We start from the raw sequence: 15859 nt of genomic DNA, 5'->3' as shown, positions 1-15859 counted from the left end.
CTTTAATTCAGCGGATGGTGTTCGTGACTGAGGTTGTTAACTTATAATAAAATTCTATTCAAAAACCTGTGATAATGCTCCAGGAATCACGGTAAAGTTAATTTGTAAATATAAGAATACACACAATTTATTTATGTGTGTGTGTGATTTCCTGGAAGCGTCACACTATTTCGTCAGAATCCAGATTTCACGTCTTGTCACTTCAAAATTATGCGAAATAAGTGAGAGCTGAACCAGCTCATCGGAACCAAAACGATATTAGTGTTACCAGTAGTGAGCAGAATTCCTTTGGTTATACGATATTCTTATCGATATGAAGTAATGTCATATTCCAACACACCTCCTCAAAAGTCTGATGCTCATGATTTATAAATTTAAAGTTTAATAAAAAATTTGAAATTTGAATTGGCAAGACAAGATATTTCTGGGAGTGCACATTGACCCAACATTTGTTGCTTGAATTGGGGAAACCCAGTAAAACCCAATTAGGTCAATCTTAAAATTAATACAAAGAAAAATGAATATTCAAAATGACAAAATTATGTGATGCAAAATTAACATACAAACAATTAAAGGCAACTTCAGGAAGTAATCTTATAAATTTGAAAATTATAAAGTAATTAGGAATATCTTCTGTTTCCAAACTTAATAACTAGAAAATATAACAGATTTTAAATTCAATAACATAGTTTCAAAAAATTATTCTTTTAAATGATAAATTAAATTATGTCTTCAACTTTTATGTAAGTATATAAAAAAAATTGTCGTCTGCATCCATCAATCGGTTAAGCCAAGACGCTGTCTTAGTTGTGCGAAGCGTGGAGCTGGGAGTGGTTTTGTTAATATATCCGCCAGTTGATGATCTGTAGAAATATACTCAAGTTTTATTACTTTATTTTCAACTTGTTCACGTGAAAAATGATATTTGATGTCTATATGTTTTGAACGTTTGCTTTAAACATCTTGAAAAGATATCCTGTTGTACTTCTCCTATCCAATTGACTTCCACCCCAATCTGAATCTACATATCCAACAAAGAAGTCGTCATTCTTCTCAGTTTTAGTGAATGTTAGCTTAAAACCAATAGTACCTTTCAGATATCTTAATACCCTTTTTAAGCATAGCCAAAGCTATTTATTATTTTTCTGACTATACCGACTCAAAAGATTTACAGATATACTGAGATCTGGCCTTGTACATAGCATTACATACATAAGGCATCCAATCAAACTTTGACAAGGAGAATCGTCTCTTTCATCAGAGTCTAATAAATCAAAGTTCAGTTTACTTGGAAGTGGTGAATTTACAGAATTACATTGCTCCATTTTAAATTTTAATAAAATATTTTTAATATAAGCTGATTGGCTTAATTCCACTTTACTTTCTTTTGTGTCTATTTTAATACCAATAAAATACTTAATTTCCATTAAATCTGTCATTTGAAACTTGCTCATTAAATATGATTGAAATTTATTCATTGTTAAAATGTTTTCTGTACAAATAACCAAGTCATCTACGTATAACAAAACATATATATTTTTTAAAATAGTCCCTTTATCCAAAATATATACACATCTATCTACAGGTGGATTTTTTAAAACCAATATCTTTTAAAGCCTTTTCAAACACTTTAAACCAACATCTAGCCCCCTGCTTAAGACCATAAATTGCTTTATTCAATTTACAAACATGACTGCTATCACAAGACAGTCCTTGAGGAACTCTCATGTATATTTTGTTGTGTCTGTTGCGTAGACAACATTGTTGGTTGTTCCCCTCCCTGAGATGTTCGTTGACTAGCCGGCATCTACACTGCGCGAAAAGCAGGACACAACAAATGGCGCCCAATGAAAATATAAGAAATTAATGAAATGGAATCAATAAAAGTAAAAATTTTCAAGCATAACGTAGAAAGTAAATACTCACCAGAGAGTGCGTCAATAGAAAGCGACATCGGAAACCAGCTGTTTGGACCGTGGGCGGGCTTAAAAGGTCGAACCCATCGTAGCCCCAGTGAGTGAAATTCCGAAAGGTCCTTTCTGCTAAGCACAATCCTTGCTTAGAGAGAGAAGACCAATTAGAAGTGGACCCATGACCGAGTAAAGCGGGACATGCGAAGCCAGGCTAGGAGGTTCATCAGTATATGAAATAGAAAAAGAAAACAATTGTCTTTTTAATATGTTGTCTGTGGTAAAGTAAATGTGTAGTAACTTATCTAAATTGGTTGTCTATGTTTGGAGTTGGTGTGGTCCATGTACGCTGTGAATAAAGTGTGACATCGGTGCCCAGCCAGTTTCAAGTAGAGTCTGAAAGATAAGGAGTAAATTAAATTATTAAAATCGTTTAAATACTTGTGAAAAATTGACACGAACGGATTAGGAACTGAAGGAAAGGAGAGAAAAGTTAGTGGATAATGTAAATAGCTACGTCTCATCCCCCACAGATTAGAAAAATTTGAAGAAAGAGATAAGAAAAACAAATATACATGAGAAAGGAACTAGGATATGCCAAATAGTGATAGGAATAGAGTTCAAATCGGAAGAAAATTGAGGAGAAGTTTGGAGTTCATCCGGAATAGGGGACCAGCAGGTATGACTCCGCCAGTAACTCGTTCACAAGCAAATCAAGAGGAGAAATTGGAGAACATATCGGCACCCGAAGGCATGAAGTCGCTAAGGGAGCAGAATCCTGAAGGAATGGGAAGCGGAAGTCCAGGAGAAGCTAGTGGTCTTCAAGCGGTAGGCGGAACCGGGGCCATACCAAAGTCTTTGCCATCTGAGATAAAATCAGGGGTTAATGCGGCACTGGTTCAGGCTCAACATACGTACCAGGTGGGAATGTCGACGGAGTACGAAATGTTTAAACAGCAGATGCAGCAGGATATGATGCAGTTCATGAAGGACATCAATGACTGCATGGCGGAGTGGCGCAGGGATTTCGTAAAGGAAAAAGCAGCATGGCAGGCATCTACGCAGGTTCGCCAGGCCCAAGGACAACAAGTTGGACAGGGCCAAATACCCTCTTCGGGGACGCCGATGCCGCCACCTCATGGCCTTGCCGAGCAGCCGCGGGCAAATCCGAGTCAGTTGCCACCATTCCACCCGAGGATGCTACAACAACCTCCGCCAATCATACTGCCGGGGGTAAGTGAACTCATGGGTTTCCCGCCGCCAACATCTGGGGCTCTGTCCGAGAAGCAGGAGATGAATCGTCACGCATCGGAAGGGTATCGGCAAACCGCCTGGTCGACGGAGCAGGAACCAAGGAGATGGAATGGGTCTCACATGACGCCGCCAGAGCATCCTCCTGGAAACGGTGGGACTTACAACAACTTCAATCCAGGGCCGGATCAGCGTCGGTCAAGCGGGGCAGTGGGCGATTCTGCGTTTAAAGTCGGCCAACTGCGGAAGTGGGGGCTCAGTTTTGATGGAAGTCCCAGAAGCATGCCCGTGTCAGAGTTTATATTCCGCCTCGAACATCTCCAAAGGTCGTATCAGGTGCCGTGGAAGGAGGTCCTAAGAGAATTTCACGTGTTAGTTGAAGGACAAGCCAAGGAATGGTACTGGATGTACGTGAGGTCAACGGAGATGCAAGAGTGGACTTACCTGAGGTACGCACTACAGCAGCAGTTCCAGAGTCACCGATCCAACTTCGAGCGAGAACGGAAGCAGAAGCCGGGAGAAACCATTGAGGTGTATATCCAGACCATGCTAGCGCTCAGATCTCGACTAGAGATGCCGTTTTCCGACTTTGACCTGATAAAAGTAATAAAAATGAACATTAGGGATCAGATTTCGAGAATTATATACCCGATATACATCACTAATATGGATCAACTCCGACATGAATGCCACGATGCGGAGAGAATATTGGCGACTCGGTGGACCCGACATCCCAGCAACCTCGAAACTCACCGAGGGTATAAAGATCGTCCGAGGATCGATGAGCTTTGCCCGGAATCAGTCGGAGAAGAGAGTGTACCTGGAGAACAAGAGGAAGTGGAGGCATTAGCTAGACACTGGGAGACCAACAGGGAACGACAGCCACTGACATGCTGGAATTGTGGAACCGTGGGACACCCATTCAACGCGTGTGAATCGGAGGTTTTAAAGGTGTTCTGTTTCAAGTGTGGACTACCCGGTGTGAGGACTTCAAGATGTACTCTATGCCGGACGGGAAACGGCGTGAGGAGCTTGGGCAAGAACAAGGAACCACGCTCCAATCCGTTTGCCATGAACAAGTGAAAGCCTCGTCAAATTGCATGCCTAATGATTAGGATAGCTGTAAGGAGAATAAAATTAGTAAAATTCTGATAAATATAAATAAACCAGCACATACCATTAAATGGTCGAAACGTGAACCGATAGCAGTCCGGGAAGCACATTACCAAGAGGTCAGGAACCGAATATTTGGGAAAAATGATCCGGACCGGAACATTTCGCCAAAAATTGCTAGAGCCCGTAGGAGAAGTCAGCAGCGGAAGGCAGAAAGAAGGATGATTTGTTCGGCCATCAGAGCTGCGGTGGAAGGCGACAACAGACCATTCACACAGGTGAAGATCGAAGACCTGGAGTTCGTGGGTCTCTTGGATTCCGGGGCATCAGTAAGCTTTCTTGGGGAAGGTTGCCTAGAAACAGTGGAAAGGTTAGGACTGAAATTAGAGAGATCACAATCGATAATGAAATCAGCAGGAGGTACACAGCATCGAGTAGTGGGGAAGATTCAACCCAGCATCTCGTATAATGGGGTAACACATCGATTGCCGATACTCCTTTGTCCATCCTTGAAACAAAAATTGTACCTGGGCATAGATTTCTGGAGAAAATTCGAATTGGCACCAGAGGTGGTGGGTGTAGAATCCTTACACCAGGTGGAATCCGAATTTATGGCCAAAGGAGAACCGATAGAGGCACATATCCTATCCCCCGAACAGACTGAGCAACTGGAAGAAGCAAAAGGACGTTTTCTGACCTACGAAAGTCAAGGATTATGACTTACCAAAGTAGAAGAACACTCGATCCAGTTAGTTGAAGGAGCTGTACCCGTCAAGGAGAGATTCTTTCCCGTGTCTCCGGCGAAACAACAACTGCTATTCGCAGAAGTCGATGAAATGCTACGGTTAGGAGTCATCGAGTTAAGTGAAACTCCCTGGAACAACCGAACGACGCTGGTACAGAAACCTGGAAAGAATAGGCTGTGCTTAGACGCAAGAAAACTGAACACACTTACAGTGAAGGATGCTTACCCGCTACAGAACATTGAGTCGATTTTAAGCCGTCCGTCCGTCTGTCCGGATGAACGCCGAGATCTCGGAAACTATGAGAGCTAGGCTATTGAGATTTGGCGTACAGATTCCTGAGCTTCTTACGCAGCGGAAGTTTGTTTCAGTAGACTGCCACGCCCACTCTAACGCCCACAAACCGCCCTAAAATGTAACTCCTACAGTTTTGATGCTAGATAGAAAATTTTAACTGAAATGTATTAATCTTGTCTATACCTATCGATTGACCAAAAAAAATTTTGCTACGCCCACTCTAACGCCCACAAACCTCCAAAGAAAAAAGCTATGACGTAAGAGCCAGACAATGCGAAATGTTTTTACGCGTGTATGTGTGTGTATGTAAATAGTTGCCGGCCGAACTTAGCGGCAAAGAAAAAAGCCCTGCCGGCGCTCAGAGAGAGCAAAGTGCGCGGCTAACTTATTCTATTGAATAATAAACCCTTCATCCATTTGTCCCATTGACGGGCAAAAACCTTTAAAGATCTGTACATCTTTATTTATCTCTTTCAAAGAATATGAATTAGCTTAATAAATACCTATAGATTGTCCCAAAAAAACTTTTCCGTTTTCAGTCCAATGCTCTCAAACCAAAGTAGTTAGGACAAGCCTTGACACTAGAGCCAGAAAACGACATACATACATACATATGTATTTATGCATGTGTGTGGACGTAAAAAATTGCAATCTAATATCCGCGGCAAATAGAATTCTTTCAAACAAAGCTATTCAACCAAATATTTTGAAATACAGAATGTGCCTTAAAATTGTGTATGTTTAGCAAGCATACATAAATATAAATGTTTTTTGTCTATTTTATGTGTTGCTTTCTCATTCTTGGCGCTGGCTGAAACAAAAGCAGAGCCGAGAAATGAGAGCAAGGGAGAGAGAACAAAGTGCGCGGCTAACTTATTTTAAAGTTTGTTATCTGAGTAACGGGTATCTGATAGTCGAGGTACTCGGCTATAGCGTTCTTCCTTGTTTTTATATTTAAAAGAAAAGAAAGTGTACTCATCCTTCAAAGCTACACCAGACGAATACTTACTTATTTAACAAGCACGATTTTATTGAAAATGCACCAAACATTTTCATAACTCAAGGAACGACCTTTTAAAACCAATAGTTACCAGTTCCACAAGAAAAGGAGAGTATTAATATAATTTTCAAAGTTAATAATTGGTACCGTGAGTATGGTACAGGGTTGTCAACGTTATCTGATACTATCGCAACAACATTTTCCAACACTGAGAAAGGTTAATCTCTAGTCGCACGTGTCAATGGAAACTATTTCACGTTTGACAAGCTCGAGTGAAAGTTTTCAACATGTCCAATACGCCGATCGAAGGATATTTGCTGCTCAGGGGACCAACCCATCTTACCAGTCGAATCTTCGTAGGAAACCTGCCGCCATGCAGCCGCAAGGAACTTGCTCAGCTATGTGCACGTTATGGAAAAGTTTTGGGTACAATAATTGAGGAGACGTTTGGTTTTCTTCAGTTCGAGAGTGAAAGACAGGCCAACATAGCTATTCTGGCTCTGCACCAGTCGCGATTCAAGGCCAAAACCCTGACTGTCCACAGCGCCACCTTTCAATCTGTGGAGGAACACGGACATGACTCCAGACAGTTCGGGGAGGATGTGCTCGTCGCCGAGGCCGACTCTTCGGGGCAGGATCTGATTGCCGACTGCGAGATCATAGCCATGGATCTCCAAGGCTTCCGAGGTGCTATGCGCATCCGGGATCGCCTCATCGCCAATGGACTGTGCACGGAAGTTCGCTCACCGATCGCAATGGATGATAACGAACCGCTCTCCAGTCTGGAGGAGCTCGCAGCACTTGGCACCCAGTACGCCATTGTCTTGACGTCCGTGAATGAGAGCATGGGCTCGGCGTCAGTGCACTACTTGTATGAGACCGTTCTGAGCATCCCGACTTGCCGCAGGATCAGGCCATCGAGATGGTTGTGTCGGACTTCAACCGCCGCCATGTCTTTAATTCAGCGGATGGTGTTCGTGACTGAGGTTGTTAACTTATAATAAAATTCTATTCAAAAACCTGTGATAATGCTCCAGGAATCACGGTAAAGTTAATTTGTAAATATAAGAATACACACAATTTATTTATGTGTGTGTGTGATTTCCTGGAAGCGTCACACTATTTCGTCAGAATCCAGATTTCACGTCTTGTCACTTCAAAATTATGCGAAATAAGTGAGAGCTGAACCAGCTCATCGGAACCAAAACGATATTAGTGTTACCAGTAGTGAGCAGAATTCCTTTGGTTATACGATATTCTTATCGATATGAAGTAATGTCATATTCCAACACACCTCCTCAAAAGTCTGATGCTCATGATTTATAAATTTAAAGTTTAATAAAAAATTTGAAATTTGAATTGGCAAGACAAGATATTTCTGGGAGTGCACATTGACCCAACATTTGTTGCTTGAATTGGGGAAACCCAGTAAAACCCAATTAGGTCAATCTTAAAATTAATACAAAGAAAAATGAATATTCAAAATGACAAAATTATGTGATGCAAAATTAACATACAAACAATTAAAGGCAACTTCAGGAAGTAATCTTATAAATTTGAAAATTATAAAGTAATTATGAATATCTTCTGTTTCCAAACTTAATAACTAGAAAATATAACAGATTTTAAATTCAATAACATAGTTTCTAAAAATTATTCTTTTAAATGATAAATTAAATTATGTCTTCAACTTTTATGTAAGTATATAAAAAAAATTGTCGTCTGCATCCATCAATCGGTTAAGCCAAGACGCTGTCTTAGTTGTGCGAAGCGTGGAGCTGGGAGTGGTTTTGTTAATATATCCGCCAGTTGATGATCTGTAGAAATATACTCAAGTTTTATTACTTTATTTTCAACTTGTTCACGTGAAAAATGATATTTGATGTCTATATGTTTTGAACGTTTGCTTTAAACATCTTGAAAAGATATCCTGTTGTACTTCTCCTATCCAATTGACTTCCACCCCAATCTGAATCTACATATCCAACAAAGAAGTCGTCATTCTTCTCAGTTTTAGTGAATGTTAGCTTAAAACCAATAGTACCTTTCAGATATCTTAATACCCTTTTTAAGCATAGCCAAAGCTCTTTATTATTTTTCTGACTATACCGACTCAAAAGATTTACAGATATACTGAGATCTGGCCTTGTACATAGCATTACATACATAAGGCATCCAATCAAACTTTGACAAGGAGAATCGTCTCTTTCATCAGAGTCTAATAAATCAAAGTTCAGTTTACTTGGAAGTGGTGAATTTACAGAATTACATTGCTCCATTTTAAATTTTAATAAAATATTTTTAATATAAGCTGATTGGCTTAATTCCACTTTACTTTCTTTTGTGTCTATTTTAATACCAATAAAATACTTAGTTTCCATTAAATCTGTCATTTGAAACTTGCTCATTAAATATGATTGAAATTTATTCATTGTTAAAATGTTTTCTGTACAAATAACCAAGTCATCTACGTATAACAAAACATATATATTTTTTAAAATAGTCCCTTTATCCAAAATATATACACATCTATCTACAGGTGGATTTTTTAAAACCAATATCTTTTAAAGCCTTTTCAAACACTTTAAACCAACATCTAGCCCCCTGCTTAAGACCATAAATTGCTTTATTCAATTTACAAACATGACTGCTATTACAAGACAGTCCTTGAGGAACTCTCATGTATATTTTGTTGTGTCTGTTGCGTAGACAACATTGTTGGTTGTTCCCCTCCCTGAGATGTTCGTTGACTAGCCGGCATCTACACTGCGCGAAAAGCAGGACACAACAAATGGCGCCCAATGAAAATATAAGAAATTAATGAAATGGAATCAATAAAAGTAAAAATTTTCAAGCATAACGTAGAAAGTAAATACTCACCAGAGAGTGCGTCAATAGAAAGCGACATCGGAAACCAGCTGTTTGGACCGTGGGCGGGCTTAAAAGGTCGAACCCATCGTAGCCCCAGTGAGTGAAATTCCGAAAGGTCCTTTCTGCTAAGCACAATCCTTGCTGAGAGAGAGAAGACCGATTAGAAGTGGACCCATGACCGAGTAAAGCGGGACATGCGAAGCCAGGCTAGGAGGTTCATCAGTATATGAAATAGAAAAAGAAAACAATTGTCTTTTTAATATGTTGTCTGTGGTAAAGTAAATGTGTAGTAACTTATCTAAATTGGTTGTCTATGTTTGGAGTTGGTGTGGTCCATGAACGCTGTGAATAAAGTGTGACATCGGTGCCCAGCCAGTTTCAAGTAGAGTCTGAAAGATAAGGAGTAAATTAAATTATTAAAATCGTTTAAATACTTGTGAAAAATTGACACGAACGGATTAGGAACTGAAGGAAAGGAGAGAAAAGTTAGTGGATAATGTAAATAGCTACGTCTCATCCCCCACAGATTAGAAACATTTGAAGAAAGAGATAAGAAAAACAAATATACATGAGAAAGGAACTAGGATATGCCAAATAGTGATAGGAATAGAGTTCAAATCGGAAGAAAATTGAGGAGAAGTTTGGAGTTCATCCGGAATAGGGGACCAGCAGGTATGACTCCGCCAGTAACTCGTTCACAAGCAAATCAAGAGGAGAAATTGGAGAACATATCGGCACCCGAAGGCATGAAGTCGCTAAGGGAGCAGAATCCTGAAGGAATGGGAAGCGGAAGTCCAGGAGAAGCTAGTGGTCTTCAAGCGGTAGGCGGAACCGGGGCCATACCAAAGTCTTTGCCATCTGAGATAAAATCAGGGGTTAATGCGGCACTGGTTCAGGCTCAACATACGTACCAGGTGGGAATGTCGACGGAGTACGAAATGTTTAAACAGCAGATGCAGCAGGATATGATGCAGTTCATGAAGGACATCAATGACTGCATGGCGGAGTGGCGCAGGGATTTCGTAAAGGAAAAAGCAGCATGGCAGGCATCTACGCAGGTTCGCCAGGCCCAAGGACAACAAGTTGGACAGGGCCAAATACCCTCTTCGGGGACGCCGATGCCGCCACCTCATGGCCTTGCCGAGCAGCCGCGGGCAAATCCGAGTCAGTTGCCACCATTCCACCCGAGGATGCTACAACAACCTCCGCCAATCATACTGCCGGGGGTAAGTGAACTCATGGGTTTCCCGCCGCCAACATCTTTGGCTCTGTCCGAGAAGCAGGAGATGAATCGTCACGCATCGGGAGGGTATCGGCAAACCGCCTGGTCGACGGAGCAGGAACCAAGGAGATGGAATGGGTCTCACATGACGCCGCCAGAGCATCCTCCTGGAAACGGTGGGACTTACAACAACTTCAATCCAGGGCCGGATCAGCGTCGGTCAAGCGGGGCAGTGGGCGATTCTGCGTTTAAAGTCGGCCAACTGCGGAAGTGGGGGCTCAGTTTTGATGGAAGTCCCAGAAGCATGCCCGTGTCAGAGTTTATATTCCGCCTCGAACATCTCCAAAGGTCGTATCAGGTGCCGTGGAAGGAGGTCCTAAGAGAATTTCACGTGTTAGTTGAAGGACAAGCCAAGGAATGGTACTGGATGTACGTGAGGTCAACGGAGATGCAAGAGTGGACTTACCTGAGGTACGCACTACAGCAGCAGTTCCAGAGTCACCGATCCAACTTCGAGCGAGAACGGAAGCAGAAGCCGGGAGAAACCATTGAGGTGTATATCCAGACCATGCTAGCGCTCAGATCTCGACTAGAGATGCCGTTTTCCGACTTTGACCTGATAAAAGTAATAAAAATGAACATTAGGGATCAGATTTCGAGAATTATATACCCGATATACATCACTAATATGGATCAACTCCGACATGAATGCCACGATGCGGAGAGAATATTGGCGACTCGGTGGACCCGACATCCCAGCAACCTCGAAACTCACCGAGGGTATAAAGATCGTCCGAGGATCGATGAGCTTTGTCCGGAATCAGTCGGAGAAGAGAGTGTACCTGGAGAACAAGAGGAAGTGGAGGCATTAGCTAGACACTGGGAGACCAACAGGGAACGACAGCCACTGACATGCTGGAATTGTGGAACCGTGGGACACCCATTCAACGCGTGTGAATCGGAGGTTTTAAAGGTGTTCTGTTTCAAGTGTGGACTACCCGGTGTGAGGACTCCAAGATGTACTCGATGCCAGACGGGAAACGGCGTGAGGAGCTTGGGCAAGAACAAGGAACCACGCTCCAATCCGTTTGCCATGAACAAGTGAAAGCCTCGTCAAATTGCATGCCTAATGATAAGGATAGCTGTAAGGAGAATAAAATTAGTAAAATTCTGATAAATATAAATAAACCAGCACATACCATTAAATGGTCGAAACGTGAACCGATAGCAGTCCGGGAAGCACATTACCAAGAGGTCAGGAACCGAATATTTGGGAAAAATGATCCGGACCGGAACATTTCGCCAAAAATTGCCAGAGCCCGTAGGAGAAGTCAGCAGCGGAAGGCAGAAAGAAGGATGATTTGTTCGGCCATCAGAGCTGCGGTGGAAGGCGACAACAGACCATTCGCACAGGTGAAGATCGAAGACCTGGAGTTCGTGGGTCTCTTGGATTCCGGGGCATCAGTAAGCTTGCTTGGGGAAGGTTGCCTAGAAACAGTGGAAAGGTTAGGACTGAAATTAGAGAGATCACAATCGATAATGAAATCAGCAGGAGGTACACAGCATCGAGTAGTGGGGAAGATTCAACCCAGCATCTCGTATAATGGGGTAACACATCGATTGCCGATACTCCTTTGTCCATCCTTGAAACAAAAATTGTACCTGGGCATATATTTCTGGAGAAAATTCGAATTGGCACCAGAGGTGGTGGGTGTAGAATCCTTACACCAGGTGGAATCCGAATATATGGCCAAAGGAGAACCGATAGAGGCACATATCCTATCCCCCGAACAGACTGAGCAACTGGAAGAAGCAAAAGGACGTTTTCTGACCTACGAAAGTCAAGGATTATGACTTACCAAAGTAGAAGAACACTCGATCCAGTTAGTTGAAGGAGCTGTACCCGTCAAGGAGAGATTCTTTCCCGTGTCTCCGGCGAAACAACAACTGCTATTCGCAGAAGTCGATGAAATGCTACGGTTAGGAGTCATCGAGTTAAGTGAAACTCCCTGGAACAACCGAACGACGCTGGTACAGAAACCTGGAAAGAATAGGCTGTGCTTAGACGCAAGAAAACTGAACACACTTACAGTGAAGGATGCTTACCCGCTACAGAACATTGAGTCGATTTTAAGCCGTCCGTCCGTCTGTCCGGATGAACGCCGAGATCTCGGAAACTATGAGAGCTAGGCTATTGAGATTTGGCGTACAGATTCCTGAGCTTCTTACGCAGCGCAAGTTTGTTTCAGTAGACTGCCACGCCCACTCTAACGCCCACAAACCGCCCTAAAATGTAACTCCTACAGTTTTGATGCTAGATAGAAAATTTTAACTGAAATGTGTTAATCTTGTCTATACCTATCGATTGACCAAAAAAAAATTTTGCTACGCCCACTCTAACGCCCACAAACCTCCAAAGAAAAAAGCTATGACGTAAGAGCCAGACAATGCGAAATGTTTTTACGCGTGTATGTGTGTGTATGTAAATAGTTGCCGGCCGAACTTAGCGGCAAAGAAAAAAGCCCTGCCGGCGCTCAGAGAGAGCAAAGTGCGCGGCTAACTTATTCTATTGAATAATAAACCCTTTATCCATTTGTCCCATTGACGGTCAAAAACCTTTAAAGATCTGTACATCTTTATTTATCTCTTTCAAAGAATATGAATTAGCTTAATAAATACCTATAGATTGTCCCAAAAAAACGTTTTCAGTCCAATGCTCTCAAACCAAAGTAGTTAGGACAAGCCTTGACACTAGAGCCAGAAAACGACATACATACATACATATGTATTTATGCATGTGTGTGGACGTAAAAAATTGCAATCTAATATCCGCGGCAAATAGAATTCTTTCAAACAAAGCTATTCAACCAAATATTTTGAAATACAGAATGTGCCTTAAAATTGTGTATGTTTAGCAAGCATACATAAATATAAATGTTTTTTGTCTATTTTATGTGTTGCTTTCTCATTCTTGGCGCTGGCTGAAACAAAAGCAGAGCCGAGAAATGAGAGCAAGGGAGAGAGAACAAAGTGCGCGGCTAACTTATTTTAAAGTTTGTTATCTGAGTAACGGGTATCTGATAGTCGAGGTACTCGGCTATAGCGTTGTTCCTTGTTTTTATATTTAAAAGAAAAGAAAGTGTACTCATCCTTCAAAGCTACACCAGACGAATACTTACTTATTTAACAAGCACGATTTTATTGAAAATGCACCAAACATTTTCATAACTCAAGGAACGACCTTTTAAAACCAATAGTTACCAGTTCCACAAGAAAAGGAGAGTATTAATATAATTTTCAAAGTTAATAATTGGTACCGTGAGTATGGTACAGGGTTGTCAACGTTATCTGATACTATCGCAACAACATTTTCCAACACTGAGAAAGGTTAATCTCTAGTCGCACGTGTCAATGGAAACTATTTCACGTTTGACAAGCTCGAGTGAAAGTTTTCAACATGTCCAATACGCCGATCGAAGGATATTTGCTGCTCAGGGGACCAACTCATCTTACCAGTCGAATCTTCGTAGGAAACCTGCCGCCATGCAGCCGCAAGGAACTTGCTCAGCTATGTGCACGTTATGGAAAAGTTTTGGGTACAATAATAGAGGAGACGTTTGGTTTTCTTCAGTTCGAGAGTGAAAGACAGGCCAACATAGCTATTCTGGCTCTGCACCAGTCGCGATTCAAGGCCAAAACCCTGACTGTCCACAGCGCCACCTTTCAATCTGTGGAGGAACACGGACATGACTCCAGACAGTTCGGGGAGGATGTGCTCGTCGCCGAGGCCGACTCTTCGGGGCAGGATCTGATTGCCGACTGCGAGATCATAACCATGGATCTCCAAGGCTTCCGAGGTGCTATGCGCATCCGGGATCGCCTCATCGCCAAGGGACTGTGCACGGAAGTTCGCTCGCCGATCGCAATGGATGATAACGAACCACTCTCCAGTCTGGAGGAGCTCGCAGCACTTGGCACCCAGTACGCCATTGTCTTGACGTCCGTGAATGAGAGCATGGGCTCGGCGTCAGTGCACTACTTGTATGAGACCGTTCTGAGCATCCCGACTTGCCGCAGGATCAGGCCATCGAGATGGTTGTGTCGGACTTCAACCGCCGCCATGTCTTTAATTCAGCGGATGGTGTTCGTGACTGAGGTTGTTAACTTATAATAAAATTCTATTCAAAAACCTGTGATAATGCTCCAGGAATCACGGTAAAGTTAATTTGTAAATATAAGAATACACACAATTTATTTATGTGTGTGTGTGATTTCCTGGAAGCGTCACACTATTTCGTCAGAATCCAGATTTCACGTCTTGTCACTTCAAAATTATGCGAAATAAGTGAGAGCTGAACCAGCTCATCGGAACCAAAACGATATTAGTGTTACCAGTAGTGAGCAGAAATCTTTTGCTTATACGATATTCTTATCGATATGAAGTAATGTCATATTCCAACACACCTCCTCAAAAGTCTGATGCTCATGATTTATAAATTTAAAGTTTAATAAAAAATTGAAATTTGAATTGGCAAGACAAGATATTTCTGGGAGTGCACATTGACCCAACATTTGTTGCTTGAATTGGGGAAACCCAGTAAAACCCAATTAGGTCAATCTTAAAATTAATACAAAGAAAAATGAATATTCAAAATGACAAAATTATGTGATGCAAAATTAACATACAAAACAATTAAAGGCAATTTCAGGAAGTAATCTTATAAATTTGAAAATTATAAAGTAATTAGGAATATCTTCTGTTTCCAAACTTAATAACTAGAAAATATAACAGATTTTAAATTCAATAACATAGTTTCAAAAAATTATTCTTTTAAATGATAAATTAAATTATGTCTTCAACTTTTATGTAAGTATATAAAAAAAATTGTCGTCTGCATCCATCAATCGGTTAAGCCAAGACGCTGTCTTAGTTGTGCGAAGCGTGGAGCTGGGAGTGGTTTTGTTAATATATCCGCCAGTTGATGATCTGCAGAAATATACTCAAGTTTTAGTACTTTATTTTCAACTTGTTCACGTGAAAAATGATATTTGATGTCTATATGTTTTGAACGTTTGCTTTAAACATCTTGAAAAGATATCCTGTTGTACTTCTCCTATCCAATTGACTTCCACCCCAATCTGAATCTACATATCCAACAAAGAAGTCGTCATTCTTCTCAGTTTTAGTGAATGTTAGCTTAAAACCAATAGTACCTTTCAGATATCTTAATACCCTTTTTAAGCATAGCTAAAGCTCTTTATTATTTTTCTGACTATACCGACTCAAAAGATTTACAGATATACTGAGATCTGGCCTTGTACATAGCATTACATACACAAGGCATCCAATCAAACTTTGACAAGGAGAATCGTCTCTTTCATCAGAGTCTAATAAATCAAAGTTCAGTTTACTTGGAAGTGGTGAATTTACAGAATTACATTGCTCCATTTT

At 41.3% G+C, this 15859-nt stretch overlaps 2 protein-coding genes across 2 annotated transcripts; both read left to right on the top strand.

The window, feature by feature from the left end:
* The first annotated feature begins 6601 nt into the window (after positions 1 to 6601).
* Positions 6602 to 7299, top strand: LOC139353594 (uncharacterized). Its single transcript, XM_070997949.1, has 2 exons — positions 6602 to 7147; positions 7222 to 7299. The coding sequence occupies exons 1-2, from the start codon at positions 6602 to 6604 to the stop codon at positions 7297 to 7299; spliced, it is 624 nt and encodes a 207-aa protein (XP_070854050.1).
* A 6565-nt stretch (positions 7300 to 13864) lies between these two features.
* On the top strand, positions 13865 to 14562 carry LOC139353593 (uncharacterized). Its single transcript, XM_070997948.1, has 2 exons — positions 13865 to 14410; positions 14485 to 14562. Exons 1-2 carry the CDS (start codon positions 13865 to 13867, stop codon positions 14560 to 14562), a joined length of 624 nt encoding a protein of 207 aa, XP_070854049.1.
* Positions 14563 to 15859: the final 1297 nt, after the last annotated feature.

This window comes from Drosophila suzukii, chromosome Y (genome assembly GCF_043229965.1).
Source record: "Drosophila suzukii chromosome Y, CBGP_Dsuzu_IsoJpt1.0, whole genome shotgun sequence".
Lineage (NCBI taxonomy): Eukaryota > Metazoa > Arthropoda > Insecta > Diptera > Drosophilidae > Drosophila > Drosophila suzukii.
Note: the sequence above shows the minus strand (reverse complement) of the source record. Positions and strands in the feature narration are given on the sequence as shown.